Source organism: Balearica regulorum, chromosome 15, assembly GCF_011004875.1.
Source record: "Balearica regulorum gibbericeps isolate bBalReg1 chromosome 15, bBalReg1.pri, whole genome shotgun sequence".
Taxonomy (NCBI): Eukaryota; Metazoa; Chordata; class Aves; order Gruiformes; family Gruidae; genus Balearica; species Balearica regulorum.
The window spans coordinates 18,141,754-18,158,504 of record NC_046198.1 but is presented as its reverse complement, the minus strand read 5'-3'; the positions used below and the strand labels follow the sequence as shown (position 1 = coordinate 18,158,504).

At 37.7% G+C, this 16,751-nt stretch overlaps 1 protein-coding gene across 4 annotated transcripts in view; it reads right to left on the bottom strand.

Annotated features, from left to right (window-relative positions):
• SNX29 (sorting nexin 29) overlaps nt 1-16,751 on the bottom strand; it is a 126,692-nt gene that overhangs the window by 68,835 nt on the left and 41,106 nt on the right. For 3 of the 4 annotated variants that reach the window (XM_075767363.1, XM_075767364.1, XM_075767365.1), the window contains 2 exons: nt 13,613-13,695; nt 9,683-9,789 (listed from right to left, as the gene is read on the bottom strand). In XM_075767363.1, coding sequence (XP_075623478.1) covers nt 9,683-9,789; nt 13,613-13,695 — 190 coding nt within the window. The remainder of the gene's footprint in view (nt 1-9,682; nt 9,790-13,612; nt 13,696-16,751) is intronic. The other variant, XR_012837849.1, reaches the window with a different exon arrangement.

Below are 16,751 nucleotides of genomic sequence, written 5' to 3'. Positions count from 1 at the left end.
GCACCACCCAACCTGGTCTTAAACACTTCCAGGGACGGGGCATCCACAAACTCTCTGGGCAACCTGTGCCAGTGCCTCACCACTCTAACAGTAAAGAATTTATTTCTAACATCTAATCTAAATCGACCCTCCTTCAGCTTAAACCCATTCCCCCTTGTCCTGTCACTACACTCCCTGACAAACAGTCCCTCTCCATCTTTCCTGTAGGCCCCCTTCAGGTACAGGTAAGCTGCAATTAGATCTCCCTGGTGCCTTCTTTGACATCATTGATTAGAAATAAAAAATAAAAATAATTATATCTGAGTTGAACTTCAAGTATTCTTTTCCAATTTCTTTTTATATTAGAGGGAGTCCTTCAAATCCAGTAATTCATCAGTGTGGCATATACACAAAAAGAGCTAAACTAAGCCCAGATATTATTTGTCTAGACCGATCTCTCTCACTAATTCCTAATTTAGAAACTATTCTGAAATGCTCAGCAAATTACAAGCTAAAGACAGGTACCGTAACTGAAATAACAACAAACTTTCCTCGTAGTGGGACTATCAGAAGTACAAATGCTAAAGATTTCACAGAGTGATTATTTAAAACCAAACAGGCAAACATTTTTATTTGTTTGCCTGATTATGTAAGCAGTTTTAGGTTAATATTGATGCTTTATCTTACACATTACAACACAAAAAGCTTGCAACACGTCCCAGTTACCACTTAGTTCCACTCCTCACCTTCTGAAGTGCAAAGGTTTAATGTAGCATTAATATAGTTTCAACAAAGCTTTTTATTATTATTATTATTTATAGTGTACTAAAGCAGCTTTAATTTACTGCTTTTGGTTTTGTTCTTGTCAAGCATTTCTGTTGCACTTAATCCCATTAGAAAAACTAACGTCCCAGCCTCATAATTAGACTCTTCTCTGGCTCCTCCTGATAAAAATCAGAACATCAGGACTTCCATGGTATCAATTAATGACATTACGTATTCATATCTCAATTGTTCATTCAACATCAGCCTTGATAAAAAAGGTTCTTTGCTTCCAACACTTGTTAGTAATTAGTAAGCCCATTCTGCAAAAACAAAAGATATCTAAATGAAATGAGCTTCTGGGTTACGACTGACGTAGTAGATGCCACTCAGCAAGCAGGTTTGCTTCAGAAATTACAAACATTGATGCACCAAACAGAACTGCCACCCTTCTCTGGCTAAATTACTTTCCATACTAGCTTAACCACTCATTCCAATTCAGAGTGGTGTAGGAATTAAGAATATCGTACGCCCCTCTCTGATTCAGGTTAATATTACCTGGTCATTGTTAACTCCAGAAAGCCCAGGCTGCGAGTCAGAACTTCCTCATCTTTCACATACAAAAAGATTCAGCCTGCTACTGGTTGCAAATGCAGAGAGAAAAAACATGGGAGTTGGTAGATCGGTTATCAAAAGCAATATACAAATTTATGACTGGGTACAAAACTCAGTCAGTTACATCTTTGAAATCATGTTTGATTTTTCAGTGCCTGTCTCTACCAGAAGAACAAAATCCAATGTAGTATCTGACTGTTTTCTCTCCCTCTAATTTGGATGTCCTTGAAATAACTTTCTACTTGCAGGCTCAATTAATATGTAAATTCAACAGCTCGCTCAAAACACTGGAAGCAATACAAAAATTTGTAAGTGTCCCTAGCAAAGTTAAATAATAAAAAGAAAATTGAACAGCAAATAAAACAGCAAATCACTTGTTCTATATTATCAAAAGGACAAATTGGCAGGTATGTTACTTTTGAAAATCACTTTTATTAGTAATTAAGTTACTGCAGTACTTTTTCTTGTCAAAGAAAAATGCATTACCATCACAGCAAACCAAAAGGAGCATTGAGATATACCTCTAAAGAACAATATTAATTTAGGTTCCTCTAACTTTTCCTGTATCAATGTCGGCTAAAATCAACAAAGAGGTCTCCTTATAATTACATCCTTTCAGTTACATTTTATGTCATCACATCTTCCTTTATTCATTCCACACTGAAGGTTAAGCAATAATTTTCCCTACTGGGATTTCAATCATCTCACAGTTGTTTTTCTCCACGACAATAGGTTTAAAGCAGAAAATGAAAGAACACATGAGCAAAGTTTATCTTGGCCAGATGATCATTGAGATTTGGCCCTGGTCGTACCAGAAAGCAAAAGAGCCCAAATCCTCCTCACGCAGGGAAGTGAGGCTAACATAAAATACTCAGACTCCACACCCACAGAACTCTAAAAACCTGCTGTCAACAGAAAACCCAGGTCTAACCCTGCTGCCCAACAGCACTGCCGCTGTGCTGCGCGGCATGACCACGACTAAGAGTGGTCTCCAGAAAATAAAAGGGAAACGTCACTTTGTGCTCTGTTGCAAAGGCCTAAGCTGTTACAACGTGCTAGGAATGTTCCACTAACGGTATGAATAATGCACTCTGTCTTAGAAGGCCATGCTTTTAGAGCAGAGGAAGAGACTTTTAAGAACTTGCAACAAGAGAAAATTAGTAAGGTTTTTTAAAAGGGTGTTTTGGTGGAATTCAGGGGTTTTTTTAACATAATTTGCAGCTAAAATTCATAGAAGTTTTTTGCACGAGCGACATCTGAATTAATGACTTTTTGTCAGGTACAGGCATTTCCCCCCCCCAATTGCCACAAAACAACATATTTCCCAAGAAACTCTAGACAGAACTGGAAGTTGCTTCCTTTCGCTCTCAGCAGAAGCACGGGTGTATTCTTCCCCATGAGAAGATGCCCTTTTTCAAAAATCAACTTTTGTCTGCATTTTTCCCCAAGAGTAATAAAGCCAAAGGTCTTCAAGAAACAGCAGGTATCCTATTAAATATTAGTAAATTCATTCTTCTACAAGTGAAAAACAGTACAACTGAAAATGGCACACAGTTCAGACAAAGCTATCGATATAGCCATAAAATGCTTAGCCATTGCTTTCTTTTTCAAAGCTTCCATTTTTTATTCTTGACATTTCCATCTGCAAGGACGTTATTCGGTTCCAAGGAGAAAGATCCATTTAAGAATAGGGTTGGGGTTTGGTTGTTTTGGTGTGGGTTTATTTGATGTTGTTTAGTGGATTTTTGTTTGTTTACTATAGCTACACCAGGTCACAATTCATCCAAACCAACAAGAGAAAATAAGCTCCTAACACCCTGGGAACTGTGCAGGCTACATGAAGCACATACTAATGCTCGCAATATTGCACAGTCTTTGTCAGTTGCGTACAGTACTACCAGTGCTCACCGAAATTAATCCTGACATACAGGAGACCACTAACACGCTGAACAGGAAACCACTACTCTGGCAAGACCTGTGCCTGGCCAGGGAAAACAAAAGTAACCAGCAAAAGGAGATACACAGGATAGCGAGTTTAATAACTGTTACCAAGAGGGATAAAATAAATACTAATAAGAGGGATAAAAATAAGCATGTCTCTGCTGCTGCATCCTTCCCTCTGTGTATCCTCAGGGCAAAAGCCAAAGGCCAAGACAAAATCTCTAAACAACGCATTATCCTTCCCTAGATCCTCCTAGCTTCTCATTTCACACCTGGAGGAAGGTTTCACCTCATCTACTGTGCTGAGATAGCTAACTAGAGAGTGTATTTCAAGAGTTGCACAAAAAATAGTGCTTGCCGGTTCACTTCGAGTACTATTGCACTTAGTAACTTAAACTGTGCATTGCACACCCTTGGGCGTGAACAGCTCATCCAAATTCTTTTGTTTTTTTTTTAATTTGGACATAAATTCTTACTGAGAAAATAAATATACACTTGCATAAAAACATCATTCACAATTCTTATGAAATAAGACAAAGTCTTTTAGGAACCACAAAAAAAGTCTACCCTTGTGCCAAAGTGCACTGGCCACATGAAATTACATCTTACTGTACTAGTTTACAGCAATAGTAATATTACTTCGGTTTAACTAACAAAAGCTACAGAAGGGCTTGTGATTCTGCAGAAAAGTGCTGACCAATTTACTAATTTAAGACGTGTTTTCCAGACTGTCTTCAAACACAACTAACATTTAATAGCAAGCTGCATACCACGCTGAGGCCTTTAAAGAAGAAAATAAAATACCAATTCCCCAGAGTCCCACCGTCCCCTGACGCACTGACCTCCTTTGCCTGCTGAATGCAATCTCACGCTGAATGCGAGCGGGCTAATCAAGGAGCTGTCAGTAAATAACAGGACTGACAGAGGCAAAGGGAAGAGATCAAACTTGCACTGTTTGTTCAATGCTGACAAGAGCCAAAGATTTTTTGTTTGTTTCACGAAAGGCTATTTTTCAATTCTCTCCTATGAGAAAACGTTAAATCTAAGCAACCAAGTGCTATTATTTAATAACTGTATTTGTAGGCATTTTAATATCGGGAAGAAACAAAAATCCATGTCTTTACAGAATCCTGTCAAAGAACACAAATCTTATCTTCACTGATTTCCAATAAAACGGGTCCTGTAGTTCAATGAAATGGTGCTCAGAGTTTTCAACTAGGTTATTTAATATTCCAGAGCTTATTTCTTAAAGAAAGGTTTCTTTTTATTCTCATCTTAGAATGTCGTTAACCAGCAAGAGCACATACTGCTAACACAGTGAAGGGTTCTAGGTGTCCCAATAGTTTGTAGAATGACCTGAGGATCAAACGTAATAAAAGACCAAATCAAAATGCTTTTTAGAAGCATGAGAAAATAACTGACAAGCAGTCAAACAATTCTTCGTAGTCAGAGTTGGTGTCTTTTAAGCAGGTAACTAAGCTGCTCTGTGGCTGTTTTTTTGCATAAAAAACCACTCTCCACACAATCACCTCACGTTAAAGAATAAGTACCGCTTTCAGCAGATATCACCAAAACTGCTATATCACCAAAATTCCCCACTCCAGGATCTCAATTCAGGACATGGTAAAGAAATTCATTACAGTATATTATCACCTGTGTGCTAACCTGAGAAACAATTCTACAAAGATGCTGAGACTTTTTGGCAAAGCTTTCAGTGATTTAAGGTCCCTTCCCTGACCAGATAGGTTACTATGTGAGAAGGGATTTTGTAACAAAAAACCAAAAAACCCTCATGTACTGCGTCATGAACTAAGCCATATTCTCGCATTTGAAAAGCCTCCAATATTTGGAAACTTTTTTTAATCACCTGAGAGCACACTACTGAAAAATTCTTAAAAAGTAAATCTGAGCAAAATAAACTTAGAATGTATGTCCAGAGTTTTTAGGACTGAAAGGCTGTCTTTTGAACTTCCACTTCCTAACAATGACAGCAGCACAAGGAACCTTACAGAAAGCCACACAGCTGCTTTTCATGATACTATATTATATCCTTACTCTATTGTCAAAAAAAAAAAATCAAAAGGTGAAATGTTTGAAAGTGTTTAAAAAAGCCACCTACCCAACTAGAGTGATACATGCCATCATTTCTTCTTCTCATGTAATTGCTGGCTCAAAAAAACCCCTCAATACAGCTTAAAGTCATCTGAGCACTTTGAAATGCAATTGAGGAGATTAAAGTTAAAAATCTAGAAGGCAGGTTGGGTCAAAATGATCAGCAGCATGTTTTGGACACCTTAGGATGCAACTCTCCAACAAATCACTTGTTCAACGAGAACGAACAGAAGGCATGAATATTCAAGAAGTGAAACTCTCCAGACTAGTGAAAGCTTGGCTTAATATCCAAAATTACCTTTTGCAGATACTGTTTCAAATGTTTGAAACAATTCAACTTTTCAGAAGAGCTGCATAATTTGCCAGGAATTTAAAAAACATTAAACTTAACCTTTTTGACAGGTGTCAGATCTCACGAATATCTAATATTCAGAAATAAACTCTCAATTCTAATCTACTGAGTGTACTCATTTGAACGAAGTGATTCACATCGTGAGTTCACGTGATCGGTATCTGCACCTTCGTTGTCAGAAAAACAGTTTCCCAGCCTCACGTACCCAATGCTCAGAGATCAACTTGTCAGGCGTGAAATGCGACAGTACACCTACCACAGAAAAAGGTAGGCCTATTAGCTTTAGGAAAAGGTACACGAGAATTTTCAAGTTCGTTAAAACGCAAACTGCAGGTTTCTCTGGAACTTTACTTTAAAAGCCGAGCAATTCCTAGCTAATTTATGTAGAAAAATTCCGACTCCTAGACAGGTTTCTTGTACAAGCTTCTACAAGGAAAGCCTGAGAGAGCTGGAAAGGATTTTTTTTTTAACTGGTTTGTCTCCGACATCCCTGTAAGAATGAATGTATCTGCAGAACAATAAGGGATTAATACATTGTGATACGAGTTTCAGTACATCAAAAGCAGAGGAGCTGGTCTCCTCACTCCCTAGTACTGACAGGAATAGTCTTTGCCAGGAAACTGAAAATTCAGTCATTTTTTGAACCTTTAACAGAGTGCTCTCATAATACAATTTAGTACCTCATGAGCATAACCTACAATTTAAATTTGATGAAATGCATGTTAAAGTCCACCATTAAAATTACTCTTAAATAGAGCACAAAATTATCAAAGGCTGAAACTGCAAAGAAAGTTGAAGTCATGTTCTCTCTAATTAGATATGTTTACCAGTTCACTACTGGTTCACAGCCGCAAAGAGAAAGAATAGACCAAACTGGAAACAAAGTCTCACAGATAACAATCTGACCACAGCTCTTTCAAAGATGTACTAACACCCCAATTGTTTTAGGTTATTTGCTTCCTTTGCTTCATTTTAAATCCTTGGCAATGTCAGGTCTGGCACATCAGCAAGTCTTTAGTAACTGCTTACTTTGAGCTTAGTTGCAATGCAAACTATGAAGAGTTTTTCCTGGGTTACACATGAGGGAAAGACAACTTCTGGTGATGTTCCCTTACATAAGCAGGACAAAGCAAATGAAACATATTTTTACCTTACATACAGCAAACATGCCAACAATGCATAGCAATGGCCCAAAACCCATCTTGTAATGATTTTAAACACACTTTCTTATTTGTGGCATGAGACTGGTGTAAATCCTAGAATCCCAGGCTGGTTTGGGTGGGCAGGGACCTCACAGCCGATCTAGTTCCAACCCTGCCATGGGCAGGGACACCCTCCACTAGCCCAGGTTGCCCAAAGCCCCATCCAGCCTGGCCTTGAACGCTGCCAGGGAGCCAGGGGCAGCCACAGCTTCTCTGGGCACCCTGTGCCAGGGCCTCAGCACCCTCACAGGGAAGGATTGCTGCCTCACATCCCATCTCCATCTCCCCTCCTGCAGCTTCAGGCCATTCCCCTTGGCCTGTCACTCCCTGCCCTTGTCACCAGCCCCTCTCCAGCTTTCCTGGAGCCCCTGCAGGGACTGGAAGGGGCTCTAAGGTCTCCCCGCAGCCTTCTCTTCTCCAGGCTGAACAACCCCAACTCTCTCAGCCTGTCTCCATAGGAGAGGTGCTCCAGCCCTCGGATCATCTCTGTGGCCTCCTCTGGACTCGCTCCAACAGCTCCGTGTCCTTCTTGTGCTGGGGACCCCCGAGCTGGATGCAGCACTGCTGGGGGGGGTGTCACCAGAGCAGAGTAGACGGGCAGAATCCCCTCCCTCGACCTGCTGGTCACACTTCTTAAATCACCCTACTTTCTCTTCTCAAACCAAATAGCATTCTAGTCACAAAGCACAAGACACTGGAAAACATACAGGAATTGCTAGAGGTGTCCAAAGACCTATCAATATCCCAACAATCTTCAAATTGGGGGGGTTAGAGGAAATTGTCGTAACTAGATAGATGTTTCACTACTATTTCTAAGAAAATACACCATTTAAAATATTACATAGAATTTTTACAAAAATTTCTCAAGCACCATTTTAAGCATAACAGTCAGTAAAAAGCTTCTTTACGTTTCTTTACTCCTTCAAAACTTTTAGTTTAAACTTATCTTTATCCACTTGGTTAAATCAACCAGTTTACAGATCATAATTAAAGAACTTTGATAAATACAAACTTTTTTACAAATAGGCTAAGAAATTGAAAATTTCTGCAATATATTATTCTGAACAAAATAATTTCCAATGGAAAAACAGGACAAAAAAAATCTCTAACTACTCAGCAGAACCATTATTTTTATTGATAGCTAGTCATTTCTCTGTGGGGACACTTCAATATCCTCATCAGCTACAAGGAAATGCAAGAGAATCTTTGTCCTCAGTTGAAATAGTCTGCTAGGCACAAAATAACAGTTACTAAAATTGCTTAAGTCTGAACATTTTTCAGACCCAATTCTAGCTGAATGGAACTGCCAGAACAGCATTCAAGAGTGGTTCCTATCCTAGTCCTCAATTTGGAACACAACACAGGCTAACCTTTGAAAGTAAGACTTCACATCTTTCATTTGTGAAGAGAAAAAGGAGCCATGACTTTTGGTAAATACCTCTGGACCGTTACAGGGGTTACATCCTATTTTGAGGACGTGAAGATATAGTTCCAGACTAGTAAGTCAGACTCAGATGCAGACTTCCTCTTCGGGATGTGATTTGCAGCAAGGTTTTCCAGCAGTACACTCACCACGGTGTCATCTGTGCCACTGCTAACACTGCCTTCCACAAACTCAGGAGAGTTGGCAACACTTTCCTGAACGTGCAGAACAAACTTTGTAGAACTAAGGAGGATGCTGGAAAGCTGAAAGAGATTTTACCTGCGTTCTTAATTAAGATACTCTGTTGATAGGTACGGAACAGAGAAAAGGAGTCAGAAGAACCCAACCAAAGGGAGAGAATTAGTTTCACGTGGTGCTATGAGAAAAGGATAACCAAGTATGAATGTTTTAAAAGAACTGTATTAATCTCTTTGATGCACGACCTGCATTTTTAGTCATCTTCATGTTAATCAGTTAATGCGAGTATCCAGTTTCTCTTTTGGGCAAGAGAAAGATATAGAGACTTTTTTTTACTTTTTATAAAAATGTTCATTTAATATTTAATAGGAGATATGGATATTAGATATTAAATTTCATTACTTTTGTCTCGAAAATCATTTGTACTTAAATTCAGGATGAAACCCTAATCTCTCTTTTCTTCTTTAATGAATTTTACATTAGTCTTAGAAGTGAATCTTACATTAAGAACTTTTTCTAACATGGTCATTCAACAGAACTAGTAGCTTCCATCATCCGTTTCCATACTGCAGTATTCAATAAGCTACATGGTAAAGCAATACAAAAATGAAAACCAGTTTAGCAATCAGAAGACAGTACGACAGCACGGAAAAAGCTACAGATTTCACTATGGCCTCATTTTAAAGCTCAACTGACAAAGCAGCGATGCCTGTAATTACGTAACTTATACAATACCTGAAACCTATTGTCTGTGATGCTTTCAACTTCACCGCCATCAGTGATAACCTTAAGGAACTTGCTTATTTATTAAAACCTTCATTTTAACATCAAAGTATACATGTGTACTGTTGTAAGGAAAAGTATTTTTAATTATCTGAATTGCTTTAAATATGCTTTGAAGTTGAATGAACAAATTTGTATTTTAACCACAGAAGCCTGAAAATGAAATCTTTCATTTTTTCTTTTTAAAGCAAAAATCAGACTTTTCTTTTACACTAATGGGGAAAAAAAACAACAACTAAGCAAAGAAACTATTTACAGCTTCGAATGTTACGTTACAATTACTATTCCACAAAATTTGCGCAGCACAAACTTTACCTCAATCAATTTTCTTTCGTAAGAGCTGGCTAGTTCCTCATTGTTTTCGACTTGCTTTTGCTCTGGTATAGTAAATTCACCATCAGTGCTCCAAATGTTTGGCAGAACTACAACAAAGAGATACCTCAAATTAAACTGTTAAATTACATAAACTTCTAGGACATCCTGTTTGGAAGTAACAGCTCTAAAAGAAAGAGTTATTAGAAGTATCAAAATAGGATGTACTATTAAACAGTATTACAAGTACTAAAATAGAAATGCAGCAGGGAGCTTTCTTGCCAGCAATATTTAGACAGGTACTCTCAACAGAAAAAAAAATGCCAACTAAAAGCATTTTGCTGTTCTGTGACCACAGCTATCTAATATACGTAGGTAGTAACTGCAATTCCTACTCAAAGCCTTTGAAAACTAAGCCTATGCTCCACTTTCAAGTCTTTTTTTTTCTAATTCTCTTCCAAAATATCATTTCCTATTACTTGCACAGACTACTTACATATGATAGAAACTGCAGAAAATAGGGCTGAGAATGGACATTCCATACTTCGTCTAGTATTTCATGGGTTTGCATAAAGCAGAATCAGCTGTAGTTATTTCATTCCTGACAGTTAATTGTCTAATTTGTTCCTAGAAATCTCCGATAATAGATATTTCATGCTTCCTTGTACAATCTATTTAAATTTAAATATTCTTCTCAGACAGGTTTTCTGGATAGCTAATCAAACTTCCTTCACCTGCCATTTAAGCCCATTACATCTTTTCTTACCCACAGTGAATGAAAACTACAGTTTATTCTATTCCTCTTCCTAGCTATCATTGGTATATTTGATGATCACTGTGAGGCCTATTCTAAGTCAGTCTGCTCCTCTCCAAGTTACACAAAAATTCAACTTTTCCTCACAGGTCATGAATTTCTAAAAAACCCAAACAAGTTAGCACATATAAAGTAAACAAGCCCTAACAATAACAAATGCTTTCACCATTTTTCAAAATCTAAACTATACATACAGCCACCATAAGGTAGATAGACAAGACCAGAATTCATCTGACTAAATACTCTTGAGCCTGGGAACTGATTTTTGCTTCGAGGACAAATATATACATTCAGAAGTTTATTATATTTTAAGTGAATTTTGAAAGCTATTTTAAGAGCTACTTCTTGTAAATCTTGGTTGAAGTTCTTCAGCCAGAAACTTCTAAGATCAGAATTTTCATATACATAATATTATTGTATCTAAGTAGGTTTGAAAAGTGGTACGCATCCAACTCCTGCTGATGGCTGAGAAATCAGGATGCTCATTTACTAAATATTTAAATACCAATATCAAACTGCTCAGTCCATGGCACTGATCACTCATTTTGAAAGCTGGTATGATATTCTGATCTTGACGCAGTTCTGACTCTTGGGCAATTTATTTATAATCATATTTGCTGAGGGGTTTTTCTGTTTTTAAGTCACCGCAAGGCAAAGCATTAAGCTGAGTTTCATTTATTATTTTAGGAAACTATTTAAAAAGCCATACTCAATAGCATCTGATCTGGTTATGGTAGCAAACATGTAGATTCTTCTCTATTTATAGAGCAGAAGCTCAACTTATTTTGACTTTCAAAATAGTTTCACAGAAAGTCTAAACACATAGTGTTCTAAAATCTACAATACATTTAAGACTTTTGTTACCATTTGGAAGAAGATTAATCATCGTTGGAATTGCTCATTATGATAGCATAGGGCAGCAGTGAAATTAGTTGTATGCAACAGTTTATGCCTCCCTGATGAAGACAATTTCCTACTATTCCAGCAAAAGGACAGCTAGGAGTTTTCCAAGTTTAAACAGATCAGAACTCAAGGGTCCCTGTCTATGTGTAAGGCTAGTCAGAAGCCAAGAACCTGAACCTATCAGTGTGTAAATTAATGTATAAGAAACAAACAAGAATTTTAACTTAAGATGACAAAAGCAGAAAGAGCAGTAGTTTCTCCATCCTATTTTCTTCACAACACTGTCACAATCTCAGAACACAGTAAGAAAACAGCTCTTGTAAATACACTCTGTAATCCTTTTAAGCATGTAAGCTAATTAAGAACAAGATGACTTAAGACAAATTGTTACAGACACTTTAAGTTATACCACAATTGGAATTCAGTAATTGGCCTTAAGTTACACAATGATATATGTACTGAAAAGTACAAATACATCTTTCTAATATTGCTAATATTCTTCATTAGGAAGACTCGCATCTGAAAAATATGAATGCCAATGATGAGATACTGCAACTTATGTATATAAACCATGGGTGCAATAGTTTCTATAAATTTGGTAAAAGAAGAAACTTTTTTTTGTTTCACTCTCCTCTTTTGAAGTGTATCTAAACATATTAGTTTTCAGGGACTATTTACATGCTTAAGTACTTTTTTGAGTCAGAGGCCCCAGTACTACTAAAAATTTCCATACATCTCCAATGGCAGCTAAGAAAAAAATGGTTTATAAAAAATACAGTGTGTGAAGTTAGAATATAAGAAAAGTTATTACAAATAGTGCACAAAGCTGAAATTTATTCCGGTCACTAATGATAACGGCGGATTGATTAAATATCCTTTGAGCATAAAGCATATATGTATTCATTTTTAGAAATGTTGGTACTGTTCCATCTCCCTTTTTCATCTATAAAATCTGACCATCCTACTCAGTTTCTATTCTTATCACTAACTAATTTGCATAATTTTAACATGGCAGAATATAGCTAGCCTAGGAATTTTTTTTTTCCTTTTCCTATAATTACACTCATCATGGAAACTGTCAGTATCTAATGAAGGATAATTTCTGCTATTATAAGAAGCTTAAGCGATGGTTTTCGTGAATAATTCTTAATATGAATCACTACACTCCAGCAAAGTCGGAAGTAAAAACATGTGTTCTCACTAACAAAAATCCTTTTAAGGATGAATGAAATTTTTAAACTACAGATAAGTATAGTGACTAGCCCTTCAGAGCAGAGTTAATGTAGTATTCATTCATATAGCCACTTATATGACCACAATATTGACAATTTAAAAAAAAAAAAAAAAAAGACAGATGGTGCCAATTTCTGAAAAGCCACCTCGTCTCTCAAACACCTTCTGTAGTCAGTGGAAGTACAGGACCCACCAGAAGATGATTCAGACTCAAGACTCCAATTCGTCCTGGCAGGTAACGCTACTGATAACTCATTAGCTCTCAGATATAAAACCTGCTCAGTAGAGTCAGGGCGACTGAGCAAAGAAAAAAGAAAGTGAAATGCCTGGTCTTAATACAGAGTCTATTTGAAACAGCCTGCAAATACTCTCTCCAAACCAACAGTAACAGTATAATCTAGAGACACAAAATTTTCTCTCCTCAAAATAATTATTCTTGTGTTCCCATAACACATTAATTCACTGATTGTTTTTTAAATTAAATTTTCACCCAATCACTTTTTCTGGAAAGTTTCGTATTGAAAAAAGTAAGACCACCTCATCTACCAGAAAACACTCTGTAAAAGTAAGTACAAAAATCTACATTGGTATTTTTCTCAAAGGAAAAGATAACCAATATGTTATTTTCACTATGGGGAGATATGACTGTACCATGGTTGGAAGGGATGAACAGGGCTTTTAATAATCTCTTGCTAACCCCACTTCCATGTCAATGATTTCCTTGGTTTTGGTGAAGACTCAGCAAGAAAGGCAGACTTCTCGATTGTTTCCACTCAGCAGTAATTTGCTAGTATGCCATCACATAGCAATCTGCATCACAAGACAGTTCAGGTAATGGCAAACGGCCCAGCCAGCGATGCATCAGGGACAGTTCTCACAGAAACAGAGCTGTCATCTCTTCAGACGCTGTTCCCAACAGGCTGCTGGCACACGAGGCAGCCTGTGGAAGCGGGTTTTTTTCCCCCTCTTCATTTCATCCTTACCTTCCACTGTCTGGCCTTCTCTTCTGAGCATCTGGACAGCTCCAACATACTTCTTAAGTTGCACTTTTAGCACCTCATTCTCTCTGTTGATAAAGAGAGCAGAATAAATAAATAGTATTGTTTTCTCAAAATAGAGGAAAACAGCTTTCAATGGAAACAAACATACCAGCTGTAATAATAACCTTTATCTAAGTTGTGTCATCAAGATGAAAAGAAATAATGACTTACACAGTAAAGTAATACATCAACAGCAGAGTACCAGGAAAACTTGTGCTCCAGGGCCACATAAACACATCAGTGAAACAGATTAGATCATAATCAAAAACTTTTCATTGTTTAATTCAGATTTTCTATACTATTTTACATTGATGGCAGAAAAAAGATACAGTCTATCTAAATCAACAGTCGATTAAAAAAAATAAGGATGGGATACTAGACAAGGAAATTCAGAATGGCCAATATAAAATTAGATAATCGTTTTACTAGTTGTCCAAGTATTTAATGTCAAGCAAACAAGAATTCAGCTTTAGAAACAGACTTTATTGCTGTAAGAACATGTCAGCAATTCAGCAACAATATTCAAGGTAAAAGTTTTCCACATAGCACTCCTAAATGAAAACCATAAGAGAAGAAATTAAGCTAATCCCTTCAACCTGTATTTCAGTGCCTGTCTCATGTTTCTTGGAAAGTACAAATATTCAAACAAGGTACTACCATAGCTCCACCTAACAACATTAAGCACCTTAGTTTATATTTGGGGAGAAATAACAAGGATTCCAACCTAATGAATTTTAAACAACGCTGACAAATCGCATGTCTGAAAATTCAATTATCTGTCTAAGCCCATTCAGTTAGCCAAGTATGACAGAAGCATTTACACAGAAGAAAAATAACTAAAATATGTTGCAAGAGAGGGAATTCAGACAACTTATAGTCTTCTTTAAGGAAACAGCAAGGTAGAAATACGTAAGTGCCACAGGTGCAGCACATAACATCACACACACGAGAAACCTGCAGCTGGTTAGAGAGAAGCGAGAACACGGGCAGGTCAAAATCATGCCAGAGGAGTGGTACAAGCTCCAGGAATGCTGCAACCCTTGACATGTAACTGGTTACAGAAAGCTGGAAACAGATCATACACAAAAAGATAGACATTCTATTAACGGGAATTTATTTAAGACTGAGAAGTATTCAGAAACACATGCAAATATGTTTGATGGTCATTATCACACTATATATACACACACACACACACATATATACGCATACACATATAAAAATAAACTGCTGTTGCGAGCAATGCCATATTTATATATAGAAACCCCAGACTGGTATGATATTCATATTTCTGTGGATTTCAAATCAGTTTTCTGAACTATGTAACCTCAATTTTATTCAGTCCTTTAGTAGGAGGTTGCTAAATAATTGAGAAGAAACTATTGGATTACCCAACTATCAAATTTTAACAAAGTCCTCTCCTATGGAGACAGGCTGAGAGAGTTGGGGTTGTTCAGCCTGGAGAAGAGAAGGCTGCGGGGAGACCTTAGAGCCCCTTCCAGTCCCTGCAGGGGCTCCAGGAAAGCTGGAGAGGGGCTGGTGACAAGGGCAGGGAGTGACAGGACAAGGGGAATGGCCTGAAGCTGCAGGAGGGGAGATGGAGATGGGATGTGAGGCAGCAATCCTTCCCTGTGAGGGTGCTGAGGCCCTGGCACAGGGTGCCCAGAGAAGCTGTGGCTGCCCCTGGCTCCCTGGCAGTGTTCAAGGCCAGGTTGGATGGGGCTTTGGGCAACCTGGGCTAGTGGAGGGTGTCCCTGCCCATGGCAGGGGTGGGACTGGGTGGGCTGGGAGGTCCCTGCCCACCCAAACCCGTCTGGGATTCTAAGAATTTTATGATATTTTTCATTTCCTAGACTACAAAGAACAAGTCCGTTTTTCCACTAGTGACGGATGCTGATATTCAGATTAAGGTGAAAAAACACTCCATCAGAAACACAGTTTAATGCCATATATTATATTAAACTAAGCCCAAATAATTCATTCATGGAAAAAAAATTGTGACAGCTAGATGAAAAGATTTCTGACCAGAAGTGTAAATACGTCTGCATGGAAATAACTGTACACAATTAGAATATATTGAGTTTTAAGGATTCTCATGTAATAATCATATACCATCTTGTTTCTGTATTTGAGAACAGACCCAGTGCCTTCTGTCTGTACTGAGACAGCGTCAAAAAAATAAAAATCTATTTTTTACTACTGTGCCTATCAACTTAAAATTGATACAGTACAGATGAACTTCAGGAAGACTTTAATTCACTTAAGGTTTTTGATACAAGACTGAAATTCAAAGCAGGATACTATGGCCCAGTCACAATTTTCTAATATGCCTCTATCATCTTCTTTCTCATCCTTTGACATCTCTTTCTCATTACTACTGTTTAGCTAGATTCCAAAGAGGGCCCATCCTGATATATATGAATTTATGCAGCCTTTATCAGAGTATGTTAAAAAAAAAAAATTAGCAACCACTCACTAAAAAGGCTTTAATGACTGCAAGAGGCATTCTATCAGCTATTTTATAGGAGGAGAAGCTCCTGTATAGGAGGGTCAGATTTGCAGAAATTCTTGCCCAGCTGACTCAACAGTGCTACCTAGTGTAAGGCTGTTAAATACTTCTATGTGAAGGCCCCAGCTTTACTTCTGCAACTTTTCCAAACTTCACCATCTAACCTGAAGCAAACTTGTTAGCCTGTTATGAGGCTCATGATAAACACAATGCTTTCAGCATCTTTTGAAGAGCTCCAAATGATTCCATATTCTGTGCTGAAGAATAAGTGACAAGACTGAAAGAACAAGTTGAAGGGGATACAGAAAAAGAAGAAAGAAAAAAAAAATCAGGCTGAAATACATGGGAAAACAAAGCCAGAGAACTGTGCCACTAAAAGCACACCCATCTCCAAAACCTCAATTATAACAAATTTCCCTGCCTGATCACTTCTCCCATGTTAGTAAGCGGCTGACAGAGTGATAATATGTCATTTCACCCTGTATCAGCTCAATGATAGAGGATGACAAACCAGTATTCCTACAAATGATGCTTCTTGCTCAAACGGCACAGGTCCAGCATGTGTTGTTGATT